General features: G+C 38.2%; 1 protein-coding gene across 2 annotated transcripts in view; it reads right to left on the bottom strand.

The window, feature by feature from the left end:
* Positions 1-16,465, bottom strand: part of LAMA2 (laminin subunit alpha 2) — a 648,749-nt gene that overhangs the window by 122,076 nt on the left and 510,208 nt on the right. For both annotated transcript variants that reach the window (XM_054490395.2, XM_054490396.2), the window contains exons 35-37: positions 15,481-15,592; positions 6,144-6,306; positions 4,548-4,758 (exon numbers count right to left, since the gene is read on the bottom strand). In XM_054490395.2, the coding sequence (XP_054346370.2) occupies positions 4,548-4,758; positions 6,144-6,306; positions 15,481-15,592 (486 nt within the window). The remainder of the gene's footprint in view (positions 1-4,547; positions 4,759-6,143; positions 6,307-15,480; positions 15,593-16,465) is intronic.

Raw genomic sequence — 16,465 nt, 5'->3', positions numbered from 1 at the left:
GCTGGGACTACAGGGGCCTGCCACCACACCTCGCTAATTTTTTTTTTTTTGTATTTTCAGTAGAGACAGGGTTTCACCATGTTAGCCAGGATGGTCTCGATCTCCTGACCCTGTGATCCTCCTGCCTTGGCCTCCCAAAGTGCTGGGATGAGGTTAAAGAAATTTTAGAGGTGTTTTATTTTCAGATTAGATACTGATGGGTTCTAGCTTTGAACCAAGAAAAGATGGAAATTTGGAGCTCACAAATATTGATAAAAGTATAGAGTATTTGGGTTTGTTCTATGGCACTTTATTTATTCACTAAAAAAAAATCTGTTTTGCCTTTGCTAGATACTGTTCTAGGATTGGGGGATGAAGTGAAGAAGAACACATGTTCCTCATGGCTTGTCTGGAGGAGAGACAAAATGAATGAGTAAATTAATATATAATATATTCTTAAAGAAAGGTTAGATGAGTGCAATAAAAACAGAGAGGCACAGATAGAAAATGATGTAGCATATAAAATACCTAGGAAACTTAGAGTATTTAAAAAACAGAAAGAAGGCCTATGTATAGGGAGAATTATTCTACAAAAAGTATGGCATAAGTATAATTGCTCAATTATTCTGTTGGGATATGAAGGTTGATTATATTTCTATTTTTAACTTGTAATTAATGAGATCTTTATTTATTCCAGAGCTTTGCAAATTGAACACTTTCTTTTTCTTTCTTTCTTTTTTTTGGTGTGTTGGTGTGGTAGATTCTTCAGGGACCTGCAAAAGCTATCTTCCTGTCTATTCTTGTTTTGTTTTATTTTCTTTTTCTTTTCTTTTTTTTTTTTTTTTTTTTTGAGACAGGGTCTCACTGTCATCCAGGCTGGAGTGCAGTGGCATGATCACAGCTCACTGCAGGCTCAAACTTCTGGGCTCAAGCACTCAAGCAATCCTCCCACCTCAGCCTCCAAGCAGCTGGGACCACAGGCATGCACCACCATGCCTGACTAATTTTTGTATTTTTCTATAGAGATAGGGTGTCACCATGTTGCTCAGGCTGGCCTGTGTATTCTTTATGTAGCAACTTACTCTTTACTTGATCCGCACTGCCTTCTTTGGCAAGGTTATAATGGTAGATTTGGGGATAGACTGTTAAATACATATTTTTTTGCTTCACTGAATTATTCGTCTTCTCTTTTCTGCCCATGAGGTCCCCAGTTCCCTTAGTCCTCTCTCCCTTGCTGGAAATGCCTTTCCAACTCCATCACCATCTAGTAGGCTGCATTCAAAGCCTTCTATGATCTGGCTCCAAATTCCAGAGTCTTCTCTGCTACAGATTTTTACATAGCTTTTGAAAGTTTTTCTGCTGTACTGAACACTTCCTAAGATCACCTTACACTTCCAAAGCTCTGGCTGAGGTTCCTGCTGCTATGTCTTTCTTCCAATTCCTCTCCACTTCTGCTATGATGCTGTCATTTTTGTGAAACTTTTGCTCAATCTCCCAGTCAATATTATCATAGTATTATGTAGAATGAAAGGTTAACATGTCTGAATTTTTCAGGAGATTGTTAGTTCTTTGAGGCCAGGAATCATTTCTATTCAACCTCAAATACCCTGGTTACCAACAGTACCTTGATATGGTAGGTACCTGACAGACATTTAGATAAATATTATTTCAGCCTACTTTTCTAGCCTAATATCACACTATTTTCCAATAAAAAACCATTTCTTCAGTTTAAGTGAGCCACTAAAATTCCGCAATGTTTTATTTTAACCCATGACTGCAATATTTCAATTGCTTTCTATAGCTTTCAGGATAAAAACCAATTCCTTAGCTTAGTCTCACAATGCAATTCTCTTATAACTGAAGGTCTGCACTCTGCTTATCTTCTCTGTCTTTCTATCCCTTCAGTCATTCACATGCAGTCTTCTTTCTAAGCCTATCAAACCACTGAACTTTCCCCCAAAATGTCATTTTCTTTCCTCCATGCCTTTGTATATGTTTTTCCCAGTTTCTGGAATGTTCTTCTCTTTCTTCTTCTGTGGCCCAGTGCTTACCCTTTAGGATCTAGCACAAGTGTCAGGGCCTCTACAAAGCTCTTCCTAAGCTCAGGGGTGACTTAGACTCCCTCCTTTGCTTACCCCTGTGATCATTATGGTAGTGTATGGAGTGGTTGGCTTATGTGTACCTCTCACTAAATACAAGTTACTTGAAGTAATCAGAGATGGTGTTTTAGTGTTTATACCAGTGGTTCTCAACCTTGAGGCTGCATCTGAATCACTGGAGGGATTTTTAAAACACAGATTTCTGGGACCCATTCTCAGAGTTTCCGAGTTGATCATTTGGGGATGGGGTCCAAGAATTTGTCTTTTTGACAAGTTGCTAGGTTACGCTGAGGCTGCTGCTCTAAGGGGCCTCATCATTGACACAATCAATTTTGGTGTCTAGCATGTTTCCTGAATGAATTAGAGGCTTGATAAAATTTTTAAAAAGAAAACTACATACCACCTTAAATAAAACGTTTTTGAGTTGGGTATTAATTATGTTACCTTCACTGTGGGCACAGTTATAAGGGAGTTATTTATTTAAAATGCAGCTTATTATTCAATCAAATAGATGTAATGTGTCAGTTTTCCTCGAACCTGTATAGGCATCAGATTAGCCCAGGGAAAGTGTTAGAATGCAGACACGGGGCCAAACCCCAGAGCAGCCTACACAGACTCTCTAGGTGGGAGTCCATGACACCTGTTGGCTTAACAAACACTCCATGTGATTTTCAGCCATTTTGGCAGCAACCAAATTATTTATTTGGTTTAAGCAACCATAAATACTCTATGCCTTATTCATATTGATTCAGTTAGTTTATCTATTTTATCCAGTAACTTTTTAACAAGACTTTAGTTAAGCATTGCACATACAAGGAAAATCCAAAAAGGACCACTTAGAATTTCAATACTGACTATACTGACTATACATAAGCTCTAGGTATTTGTAGGGGTGCCCAAGAATGATGACTTCTGGTTTTAAACATCACTAAAAGAAACGAAGAGCTAAAGGTACTATTGACTGTGCCATATAACTCTTCTTGAAATATTTCTCAAATACTTACTATGCTTTCCACACAGGTAATTTTCATTTCTCAAGCTGTTGCCATAAAATAGAGAGGTGCACCTTCGGGTAAGTCACATGGCTGGTGTGTCACCGAGCAGGGCAAATCATGCGAGAGCCTGTGATACGACAGTGGCCCAGCATCCTGCCCCACAGCAGTATTTCTGGAATACTGCTAGCATGTCAGTAGACTCCAAATTGGTTAGGTGCATCAGTGAAGAAAAAATGTAAGCCTCTTCAATATTCTACCAGAATGACAAGGCTAAGTCCCAGAAGAGGGACCCAGAAATAAAATATATTAAAAAAATGTAATTCATCCTCTTACTACTTAATCCAAAGGAAAATAGAAATGAGTAGATTAAAAAAAATCCTGGTTCATTGTATTCAATTGTTACTGTCATTTAACAAACATTTCTACATACATACTATATGCCAGAGGGTGTTGAGTTACTGTTGAAGGTGAAATTATGTATTAGAAGACATATAGGTCTGCTGCTGTTTTCTGACCTGTTGGAGTCAGATACTTTGAAAACAGCAAAGGTAAATTTGTCTCTGGGGAGAAAGTTGTTGTTGTTTAAATATTAATATCAAATACAGGGTTCTGCTGTTACATGTGCAGAATTTACTCTTAGGAAAAGTGATTATTTACTATGTTAAGATTAAGAAAGAAATTGAAAAAAAAGAAGAAAAAAATAATGGAGGAATCTGTTTTAGTTTTAGTTCCATCAGCACTCTTAAAAAGATAGAGGCTGCCCATAATTTCTTGAGTTGAGAAGTAACGGTTATCTGTGTGGAAAAGGAGGAGAAAATAACCCAGACCTGATCTATTCATGTTAGTTCCTTTTAAAAGATCATTTGCATAGAACATAGTGCATAGAAAAAGGGGAACCAAACTTTTTCCAAGCTCTGGTCTCAATTCATTGAGCTATTTGTCATGTGCTCAGATTGAATTTGAAGTGTAGGGAACGTCTACGATTTTTGGCAGCAAGATCTCTGAACAAGGTTTGTGAATTAGTTTGGGAAAGCTGCAAAACAATATGATATGAATATTTGAAGATACCCTATATGCTATAGTATAATTCACTCATTGTAGTTTTGGGGAACTGATGCTTACAGATGTTAATTGACTTGCCCAATTTGTATATCTAGTTAGTGGCACAGTTGTCATTGAGACCAAGGTCACCTGACTCCCTGTAAAGAACTTCTTCCACTGTATCACAGTGTTCTTAAATATCTTCAACAGTTTAATTTATCAAAATTTTATTTGATTCTTTGGGCGATGGTAACTGGTCATTAAAAACAAAACAAAAAAGTCATTTCTTGTTGTTTCTTAGAAGTCCCCTTTCAGAGTCGTCAATCTTGACCTTTGTAAATGTGCATCAACTTGAATAGTCCAGCCATGTTCAACACTGCCCCCACAGTCCCCAACCTTTTGAGATTAAGATAAAAGTGCCCCTAAGACTCACCTCCAATGCAGTCATGTTTCTCTGGTTTACTGCAAATAAGCGATTAGCTTCTCTGATTTTATCTGTGGCTTCTCTCAACAGGTCCCAAGCATCATCAACTTTGTTTTTGTAGTCAGCCAGTTTTTCCCAGAGATCCTTCTCCATTTCTTCATTTTCCCCCCGGGACTCTCCAAACAGCTTCTTCACTTTTTTCAGAAGGGCTTCTGCAGCTCTGCAACCACCCCCAGCCCAATAATAGACAATGAGCTCATGTCACTGCCTTAGGGTTTATTGGTATTAAACCATGTTACAAAGAGATGCTAACATGAAAAGAATGAGAAAATAAGAAAACATGTAAAATAGATTCACTGTGTGCTAAATCAAGTTGAAAACTGGTACCTGAGACCATTTATAATTAATTAAAAGCAAAACAGATTTGTAAGAAATCTTTCAAATTTGTAAGTAAAATAACTTTTTGAATCAGAAGGGGTCTCATGTCATTCTAGGAATCTGACTGATGAAATGAGTTTTAAGATTCACTTCACATATCAAAATCAAACAATCCACTTGTTTCATCCTACTGAGACATTTTCTCTATTACTTTGAATGTAATGATGAATATTGATATGTTTGCTCAGAAACTGTGAACAGAATTCTAGGTCATTGTCATGCTAGTAGACTAGCATAATTTTAATCTATGTTTCTTTTTCTTCCAACTGACTGATCTGGAAGTTTTTTGGATTTAACTTACCTAGTTTTTCTAAAGTGATAATTTCCGAGTCATTAAGAAACTCTAAATACTTGAAAGACAGTAATTCTCAAACTAACATGCCTCATAATCCCCTGAAGGGCTTATTAATACATGGTTTGCTGGGTCCCATCCCTAAAGTTTCTGATTCAGGAGGTCTGGGATGGGGTCTGACAATCTGTATTTTTAACAAGTTCTCTGGTGTGCTGATGTTGCTGGTTTAGTATAAATTATTTAAGTATTAGTAATACTACCACTTTGAAGTTAGCTGACTATGAATGTAGAGATGTATCTATTTTATTGAGTGTGTTATCATAAAAGTTCTTTAGCATGAGTAAAATCACTATCACTTTTCCCAACCCTCATATTCGCAACTCTTATTTGAAAGTATTAGGTGTTTATTATTTGATGACTTTTCTTTTCAGCATTTCTTAAGATGACAAAATGTATAGGTTGGCCAATACATGAATGGTAAAGACATAACTTTGTTTATCCAAAGGTATTTTTATTAAAACAAAAATCAACTGATAGTCCAAAAGTCCCTAATGCAGGTGATTAACAAAACAAACTCATTAGCCTAATTATAGAAGGAGCAGCACCAGAAAAGATCATTTACTGATTATATGTAGGCAAGAACTTGCTTTTGATTCATTTTGGAACAATGGTAAAGTACAATTACATAAGTAAATGAATAAATAATAGATGGTAGTAGATAGATAGATAGATAGATGATAGATAACATAGCAAATATTTCCAAGTTGGAAAAACAAAGCATCTTTTACTTATACCTGTGATAAAAATTTAGAAAACCGTAAATTATCTGGAAATCTCAGTTCGTCAAAAGAAAAAATAATAACTCATCTACTCACACCAACTCATCTTCAGCAATTTCCTTTTGTGTCTCTAGATTTTTCCTCCTCAGTTCTTTAATCATCTGGTCAATCTCTTTCTGAAGCCCTTCCAAATTTCTCTCAAAGGCCTCGTCTCGAGTTCCTAGAGTTTCATTTAGTTTTATAGCTTTTTCATTTACAGCTGCAGGGGGTAAAACAAATTTTGTAAATTAGTAAACAAAAAATGCCACATGAAACATGATATTCAGCATCTGCTGGGCACTCTTCATCTCCAAATGAAGAGTATTTTGCCGTAAGTGTTCCTGCTGGGAAACACAGAGGCAGTTAAGACAACAGTAACAACAATCAGTAACAAACAGGGAAATGTAATATGTTTCTCAATATTATATTTCTTTTGGGGGTTACAGCAATTAAAGCATGGTGTTTCTAACCTCAAAAGAAAGAAAGAATTACAAATAAAGAAGTAGGTCGAAGCATATTCAGGTAAGAGTTTAAAAAAAACAGTGACCTGTAGCATAACACTCAGAGGCTGGAAATACAAGCTCTGCATTGCTGATAAGATAGTCATAGCAGTGGCTATCAGTCAGTTTAAAAATACTGAGTGTGGAAATACACTCCGTGATGAAATCTCTGAAAACGAACCTGCCCTTGTATTTCCACATAGTTCTCCTGTGTTCATTTTTTAAAGGAGTGAAGAAAGAAGCACTGGTCTAGGCTTATAACCCTTCTAGGAGAAGGGTTATAAATTAGGCTTCAACGACACCTTCCAGCAATAGCATCCTTCACAAGGGTCTGTGTTTATTATGCATTAAATGGGGTTTCAAACTGTGCTCCTTGGAATCATAGGATTCTCCAGGTGCCTCAGGTTTTCTACAAATGATGTCTATTCTGCCAGGAATCTGCTTTATAGGCTGATGTTCTGGGCAGGATTTCATTTGAAAAAAGAATTCTATGTCAAATAAAAGTTTAAAATGGTGAATTGAAACATTTACACAGTTATATTATTAGTTTTAGACTAAAGTTTCCTGGAGTGCGTTCTATAGGACATTTTTTTGTGGTGAGTTTAAGAGAGATGTTTTCTCAAACTCTTTTGTCAGCTGAATACTTATTTCTGTAATATTACCTTTTGAAAACTCCTAGAATGAGGGGTCTGGGTTGGCCAAGAGGCATTTTCTACCATTCAAGGGTGTATCCGAAGATCTCCTTATGACATAGAGATTCCTGAAAATTAATTTCTATTCGTGGAGAGAGTTTTGCACTGGGCAGAGCTCCTGAAACAGGTGTACATAGTCAGGACAAGCAGAGCAGGCAGGGGGGTATGTGAGAAGGTGGGTCAGTACAGTGGTTCTAAAACGTGGTCCCCAATAAGCAGCAGCAGCATCGCCACCTTGGAGCCCATTAGAAATGCAGATTCTCAGGTCCTGCCACAAACCTACAGACTCAGAAATTCTGGGGGTGAGGACCAGCAATCTGGACTTTAACAAGCCTTCTCAGAGCTTCTGATGTACCCTAGAGCTTGAGAAACACTGGGATAGTAGAAAGAATTGAGTTTCAATGTCTAATATACCCTTTCCACAATGCATCTTTATAATGCTTTTTTCATTATATATGTCTTTGGTTTAAAAGTTCCTGTAGTCAGTACTTTAACCCTGATAGCCAATGCTGTAGATTGAATGTTTATGTTCTCCTCAGATTCATATGTTGAAACCTAATTCCCAATGTGATGGTATTTGGAGGCAGAACCTGATATGGTTTTTCTCTGTGTCCCCCCCACCACCTCAAATCTCATCTCAAGTTGTAATACCCATATGTTGAGGGAGGAGCCTGGTGGGGGGGTGACTGAATCATGGGAGCAAACCTCCCCCCTTGCTGTTCTTGTGACAGTGAGTGAATTCTCACAAGATCTGGTTGTTCGAAGGTGTGTGGCACTTCCCCCTTCATTCTCTCTCTTTCCTGCCACTACGTGAAGAAGGTCCTTGCTTCCCCTTTGCCTTCTGCCATGATTGTAAATTTCCTGAGGCCTCCTAGTCGTGCTTCTTGTTAAGCCTGCAGAACTGTGGTCAATTATACGTCTTTTCTTCATAAGTTACCCAGTCTCAGATAGTTCTTTATAGCAGTGTGAGAAGAGATTAATACAGAGCCTTTGAGAGGTGATTAGGTCACACGGGCAAGAATGAAATTAGTGCTCTTATAAAAGGGATGCCAGATAACTCCCTTGCCCTTTCTACCAGATGAAACTATAACAAGGAGACAGCCATCTCTGAACCAGGAAGCAGCTCCTTACCAGGCACCAAACCAGCCAACACCTTGATCTTGGACCTCTCAGCCTTCACAAATGAGAAATGCATTTCAGTTATAAGGCACAAAATCTATGATATTTTCATTATAGCAGCCCAAATGGGCTAAGACAGCCATGGTTTAATTAGCAGAAATATTTGAATCACATGTCTTAAAGAACAAATATAGCCATTCCTAGCCCTGTGGTAGAAGTTATTGTCAGGTGCTGTATTCCTAGAAGTTAGTGAGGGTGGCTCTTTCTTGACCCACTGCCTAACAGTTCATATCTTGACATATGCCAAAGAACCCTCCCAAGATTTTGCTGCTATTGTTAGTAAGATACATCACCTAGGCTGTGTCTCAATTTTGTTACAGAACCACAGTAACCATAGGCTGATTAGTTTGAAAGCTCCCTGGTCCAGCAAACTAGGCGGGAAGCCTTCTAGAGTACCAATGGTTAAATGTAAGAAGCTTTCTGCTTCTTAGATTTCAAGAAAGCAGTAGCAGATTTGGCTCTACTTATGGTACTGTCTGATCCTTTAGTCTGAGTGCATGCTATCTTTATAGTTGACTTTAACCAACTGCAGCATGTAAGTAATACTGATATAATTTGTACTCACTTTTTAAAATGAAGATGATATTAATAAATGCCACTTCCCAACCTGCTAAAGCTGTATGTTTTTTCTTTGTTAAATGAATATGTGTGTGTGTGTGTGTGTCTGTGTGTGTGTGTGTATAAATCAGCTTTCATAAGAGATATCTTTTGAAATTTGATCTAATTTAGGTTCTGGGCCTAGGCAGTACAGAGGAAGGGAAAAATGAGAGACAGAGTCTCACTATTTCTCTTGTGCTCTAGTCTCAAAGCTAAACTTCTACAGAGAAGAATCTGGTGGAAAAAGAATGACATCAGATAGAGAAAGGGCAAAGGCAAATATGGCTGTATCTTTTGGATGGCATACATAATTTCTTTAAATTAAAACCTTTTGTAAACAAGTAGAAGAAATCATTAAGGTGCACAAAAATGGCTTTAGTAAAACGATCATGTATTAAGAAAGCAAGCTTTGTTACATAGGTATACATATGCCATGGTGGTTTGCTGCACCTACCAACCCGTCAACCAGTTTTGGTTTTTTTTTTTTTTTTTGAGATGGAGTCTTGCTGTGTCACCCAGGCTGGAGTGCAGTGGCACAATTTCCGCTCACTGCGACCTCACCTCCCGGGTTCAAGTGATTGTACTGTCTCAGCCTCCTGAGTAGCTGGAATTACAGCGCATGCCACTGCGCCCAGCTGATTTTTGTATTTTTAGTACAGATGGGGTTTTGCCATGTTGTCCAGGCTGGTCTTGAACGCCTGACCTCAGGTGATCTGCCTGCCTTGGCCTCTCAAAGTGCTGGGATTACAGGAGTGAGCCACCACGCCCAGCCCATCATCTATGTTTTAAGCCCCTCGTGCATTAGCTATTTGTCCTAATGCTTTCCTTTTCCTCTCCCCACAACCCCCAATAGACTCCAGTGTGTGTTGTTCTCCTCCCTGTCCATGTGTTCTCACTGTTCAACTCCCACTTATGAGTGAGAACATGTGGTGTTTGGTTTTCCATTCCTGGGTTAGTTTGTTGAGGATGCTGAAGCTTTCAGCTTCATCCATATCCCTGCAAAGGACCTGATATCATTCTTTTTTATGGCTACATAGTATTCCATGGTATATATGTACCACATTTTCTTTACTCAATCTATCATTGATGGGCATTTGGGTTGGTTCCATCTCTTTGCATAAACAGTGCTGCAATAAACATACATGTGTATGTGTCTTTATAGTAGAATGATTTATATTCCTTTGGGTATATACCCAGTTATAGGGTTGCTGGGTCAAATGGTATTTCTGGTTCTGGAGCCTTGAGGAATCACCACACTGTCTTCCACAATCGTTAAACTAATTTACATTCCCACCAACGGTGTAAAAGTGTTCCTATTTCTCCACAGCCTTGCCAGCATCTATTGTTTCCTGACTTTTTAATAATTACCATTCTGACTGGTGTCATATGTTATCTCATTGTGGTTTTGACTTGCATTTCTCTAATGATCAGTGATGATGAGCTTTTTTCATATGTTTGTTGGCTGCATAAACATCTTCTTTTGATGGGTTGATAGGTGCAGCAAACCACCATGGCACAGGTATACCTATGTAACAAACCTGAACATTCTGCACATGCATCCCAGAACTTAAAGTAAAAAGGAAAATAAGAACATGAGAAAAAAAAAAGAAAAACATCAAAGCATACAACACATACCCCATAAAGTTTCTATAGGACATCACTGTGCAGCTCAGTCATGAGGTTATTTTTTTTTGTTATTTTTTTTTCCTGGTTGGATATTATCAATTGTTGCAATTACTGTTATTGAAATAGTCCCAGAAGATTGCAATGTGATTAGGACCAAAAGAATAAACATTTTAGCAAATATATTGGCTGCTTATGGAATAAACTGCTATTCCATGGCCAGCTTTTTGTTGCAACCCATGTTATGTAAAAAAAACACAAGCTCCCCAAAATGGACATGGGCCTTCAGTATCTTTTTGGATTAAATGATAGCATCTTTCAAATGGGTTTTTGGTATATGTGCTACTTTATCTTCATTATGAAAAACAAATTTTAGATACAGGTTTTGGAGAAAAATATGGCCTTATCGGGACACAGATAAATTACATATGGCCCATTAAAACTTGTCAGTTTAATTTGGATAACATTTATTTATTATTAGTGTTTTAAATTTTTACAGTTATTTTCCAGATTATTTCACTGCGCTTTACTTACCCTCATTTAACTTTCTTTTTGTATGGTGAACTGTCTAGTTTAATTTTTATTTCCATTATTTTTCTACTGAAAGTTAAATTTAAAAATGCTGTCATTTTCCATTTCTCTCATAGGCATCTATCACATGCTAGGCAATATGATTTTCTTAGAAATCCCCCCCGCCAAAAAAGGAAAGGAAGCATCATTTTAATAGAAGTTTGTTTCACTCTTTATAGACATATATAAACATACATTTTTATGTTTATATACATATATATAGTTCCAGATCCTATGTATAAATAGGATCTGGAGCTTCTCTGAGCATTCTTAAAGATGAATGTGTTTTTCATCTCTTATTCAAAAGTATGCACTATCACTTCGATATATTTTCTTTCCCACAGTATTGAAAATGATTGCAAAAGATATATCTTTGGAATTTACTTTTTATTTCCAACTTAATTCAAAGGAGGATTTAGGTAATTTCTTAAAAATCCTAATATCAGATAAAATTAAAATAAAAGGAAATAGCGCTACAGGTAAAAAAAACAATTGTGTAAATTAGGGAAAGAATTAGTAGACAGAAAACCATGCCATAACGTTCAATGCAGTACATCCTAAGTCCACTACTAAGCATCTTAGTAGCCTATGCGTAGCAGGGAATACAAATAGGATTCTTAAGAGGTACACAGTATCTATAAATATAAGTAAAAATTCCTCAGGAGAAGCAAAACTGTTTTCATACTAAGTCTGAAAAAAAATCCTCTGATGGGTAAATTTATTAAGAATAGAAAGTAATAGTCTGATCTGAGAAACAGGAAGAAAAGGTGTCTATCATTGATTAAGTCCTACTGTATGTCAGGAAATAAACACTAATGGGTTTACCTATGTCCACTCATTAATTCTAATAATGCGTGGAATAAAACAGTTTATTTATGAACTAATCAGGAGTCATAGCATGGTAGATATTATAAAATTATAGTGAGATAAGAATGCCTTGATGAATGGAAGTTGATTATCTATAACGAGGTCATGACTCATAATGAAAGATAAGATGAACAGTACATCTATCCAAACATAAAGCTGAAATAGATAAATGTCAACCTGAAGCATTTACTTTTCCCACAGCAATTTATTACAGCTAACAAAAATGTAAAAGTACTGATGGTTATCCCTCATTATTATAGTTTAGAGAGAGAAAAAAAGAGGTGTGGATATGTAGTATAACCTACTTTAAAGCCTTTGGTGAGTCCTTCCTTCCCTCCCTCCCTTTCTTATTTCCCCTTCCTTCCTTCCTACCTTCCTTCCTTCTTTCCCTTTTCTTCTTTTCTTCCTCCCTCCCTCCTTTCCCTTCCTTCTTTCCCCCCTTCCTCTTTCCTTCCTTCTTTCCATTTCCTTTCTTCCTTCCTCCCTCCTTTCCCTTCCTTCTTTCCTCTCTCCCTTCCCCCTTCCTCCCTCTGTTCCTTCCTTCCTTCCATTTCCTTCCTTCCTCCCTCCCTCCTTTCTCTTCCTTCTTTCTTCCCTCCCTTCCCCCTTCCTTCCTTCCTTCTGCCCTTCCTTTCTTCCTTCCTCCCTCCCTCCTTTTCCTTCTTCCTCCCTCCCTCCTTCCTCCCTCCCTCCTTCCTTCCTTTGTTCCTTCCTTCTGCCCTTCCTTTCTTCCTTCCTCCCTCCCTCTCTCCTTTTCCTCCTTCCTCCCTCCCTCCCTCCTTCCTTCCTTTCTTCCTTCCTTTGTTCCTTCCTTCTGCCCTTCCTTTCTTCCTTCCTCCCTCCCTCTCTCCTTTTCCTCCTTCCTCCCTCCCTCCCTCCTTCCTTCCTTTCTTCCTTCCTTTGTTCCTTCCTTCTGCCCTTCCTTTCTTCCTTCCTCCCTCCCTCCCTCCTTTTCCTCCTTCCTCCCTCCCTCCTTCCTTCCTTTGTTCCTTCCTTCCTTTGTTCCTTCCTTCTGCCCTTCCTTTCTTCCTTCCTTCCTCCCTCCCTCCTTCCTTCCTTTCTTCCTTCCTTCCTTCCTCCCTCCCTCCTTTTCCTCCTTCCTCCCTCCCTCCTTCCTTCCTTTCTTCCTTCCTTCCTTTGTTCCTTCCTTCCTTCCTCCCTCCCCTCCTTTTTTTCCTTTCTCTTCCTTCCTCTCCCTCCTTCCTTCCTGCTTCCCTCCCTCCTTCCTTCCTTCTTTTCCTTCCTTCCTTCCACCTTCCCTCCTTCCCTCCCTCCCTTCTTCCCTCCTTCTCTCCCTCCCTTCATTCCTCCTTCCTTCCCCTTCCTTCCTTCCTTTCTCCCTTCATCCCTCTCTTCCTCCTTTCCTCCCTTCCTTCCCCTTCCCTCCCTTATCCTCCCTTCCTTCCATCCTTCCTTCCTTCCTTCCTTTTTCCTCCCTCCCCTCCCTTTCTTTCCTCCCCTCCCTTCCTTCCCTCTCCTCCCTCCCTCCCTTCCTTCCTTCCTTTTTCCTCCCTCCCCTCCCTTCTTTCCCTCCCCTCCGTTCCTTCCCCCACCTTTTCTTTTTTTCTCCATTAAACTGCCAAGCTTTGATTTACATCTCAATGAACATTTAGTGTTGCTCTGGTACAATTTAAATTTGAACTTTCATTCAATTTTAACAGTTGGATTAATTCTACCAAATAGTGCCTGCATGCAAAAGTGAGTAGTGTTCTTATTTCCCTAAAGTATAGCTATCCCACATGGCACTTCACATAAATTAGAAAAGGGTGCCCTATCTGGACAGACACAATCAGACCACCTGATTTACACATAATTTAGGGAATGAGAGACACCTTTGATGATGGATAATACTTTCTCTGGTGTATAGACTTGGGATTTGGAGTGGTGAGCAAGCCTGAGATAAATCTCATCTCCAGTCTGCCTCCTGTTAGTCTACAAATTGTACAAATAGTACCTAGAGGCCCTAGGCACCCAGAAGAAGCAAATATTCATATTGACCAAAGAGGTAACGATGCATCTCTCTTTGGTGGGAGATGGAAGGTTCAATGCAGAGAATAAAGTAAGCAGTGTTGATAATAGGATCTATTAAAACATATGCTAGCATTTATTCTCATACCAGTGTTTGATTGAAACAAATTGAAAATGAGTCCCCAGGATGGGCTGCTGGGTGTTAGGTGTTTGAAATGTCAGTGGAAAGAAAAGGAAAGTTCCTGGAGCATTGACTAGGGCCTTTGGGGATCCACTCAGAGTGAAGATGCTCTACCTGCAGTGGGATTTGTTGTTGTTGTTGTTGTTTTGGGTTGGAGGGGGCACTTCAAGTAGCATTAATGGAAAATAATACTAGGGAAAGTACAACAGCTTCATCTATCAGAGGATAAACCACAGCGAATTAACTGAGATTTTTCTGGCAGAAATAATTTCTGTTTCAGAACCTCATACCTTTGCCTCAAATTAGCTCTCAAATTAAAACCCTGTTGCTTCTTGCAGTGGTGAATATTTGGGAGTTTGTCTCTTCTTGGCCAGTGATGCCTAAGAATTATCAGTCAGAATCTGCCTTGAAGTTGATCTCACATCCTTATTTATTTGGCTACATTATGAAGCAAAGTATCTAAAATGCATAATATTGCAGAGCAAGAAAAATGTTTTACTGCTTCAAGCAAAAAACAACAAAAAGCATTTTTTCCCAATTTCTAAACATGCATGCATGTTTATTATATTTTAACAGATATTTAAGGACTAGGTTTTTTTGGGGGGCGAGTGTGGAGGGGCATTATCTGTATTCTTTGAGTTTCTTAATTTGGGCTTTTGCCAAAAAATGGCTTCCACTTTCTCATTCATGTTAGTAGATGTCAAGAACTAACTCCTAGAGAATTGTGAGCTAAATGCACCAGACCTTCTCATAAAGTAGCACATCCAAATCCCAAGCAACAGATGTTCATTAAAAACCAGTCCCCAGTATTTGAAAAGCCGTTTTGAGAAACTAAAGTGGTGCTTTAATGTATCAAGTGGAATGATGACATTAGCTTGCTTGAAAATGAAAAATACTTTAAATACTTACAAATAAAAACAATAACAAAACAAAAGTTGCCTATTCTTACGTAATTATAATAGCCATGTTTCAAGAATTTACTGCTATTCTGCCCTCTTTGTCACTAATTCACTGACTATTGTTGCTAATTTAACACTGTATGTCACAGGTTCTCAGCAGATAATACCCTTGAATATCTTAACCACACTACTTTTTGAAACTCAACCTTTGATTTTACAGATGTCACTTATAACAAGAGAAATTCCAGTCCTGTGTCATCCCTTTCTGTGTTTTTCTGTTGGGAGAAATGATGATTAAAATGTGATTCTTTCTAATACCTTCTGCATCCCGGGCAAGCTCCTTAATGAATTCTCCCAGGGACTTTGCTCTTGTGTTGGTCCTCTCAGCATCCTGTCCGGTCTGCTCGCCATCTGCTGTCACTTTGGTAGCCTAATGATCCAAATTTGGGAAAAGCATAATTAATAGAGATGATGAAGCTACAGCTAGATAAGCTCCCACTGGCTGCATTTTCTTTCAAATATTACTTTGAGCCAACGGCAATCGATGAATTATTGATCAGATGTATTGGAAATGATGCCCCATGCTCAAGTATACAATTAAACTTTATTACTTCTTCCATTAAATGGAAATCAGAGAGCTGTATTTGGTCTTTTAAAAAACCCTCGTTATATACTATGGCACAGAAGAAGCAATAAAGCACAATTATTTTTGAAATATCTTTAAGGTACAGTTGCCAAAAGTCCTTAATGGAATCTTCAGCCTCCACATGTTGCAGTTTTGTCCATATTTTATTTACTGAAAAAGTGTGTGGAGTGCAGCAATGATCTCTTGAGAGAAGAACAGGCTGTCTGCCTCAATAAGCTTGATCCTATAGATTTGTTTTAGATCAATACGTTAATTAAAGAAACAAAGAGGGGGAAATGCTTAGCTACTCAGTAGTAAATGCCTGTTTTATAACACATCAAAGATGCCAATAAAACGTTAAGGGAGAATAAATGCTAACTTTTCCATATGATAGCACCAGAAATATGCTTGTTAATCACAGAATCATGCAGCACTGTCAGCAAAGTAAAACAGAATCCCAAAACAGCCCCACCTCCCAAAGAGTATTCTCAGGCACATTCACCTCTATTCATGTTTAAAATATCATTTTACACACTGGAATGCATTCAATGTGTTCACGGTTAAAATATACCATATTTAGTCAAACAAAAATGGTGTATGTATAACATTGTTTCTTTAAAAATTACAAGGTTTAGAGTACCCTGAAAGGTTTACACTTCATTTTTCTATGTGTTGCAT

This window comes from Pongo pygmaeus, chromosome 5, assembly GCF_028885625.2.
Source record: "Pongo pygmaeus isolate AG05252 chromosome 5, NHGRI_mPonPyg2-v2.0_pri, whole genome shotgun sequence".
In the NCBI taxonomy this organism is placed as follows: Eukaryota; Metazoa; Chordata; class Mammalia; order Primates; family Hominidae; genus Pongo; species Pongo pygmaeus.
Note: the sequence above shows the minus strand (reverse complement) of the source record. Positions and strands in the feature narration are given on the sequence as shown.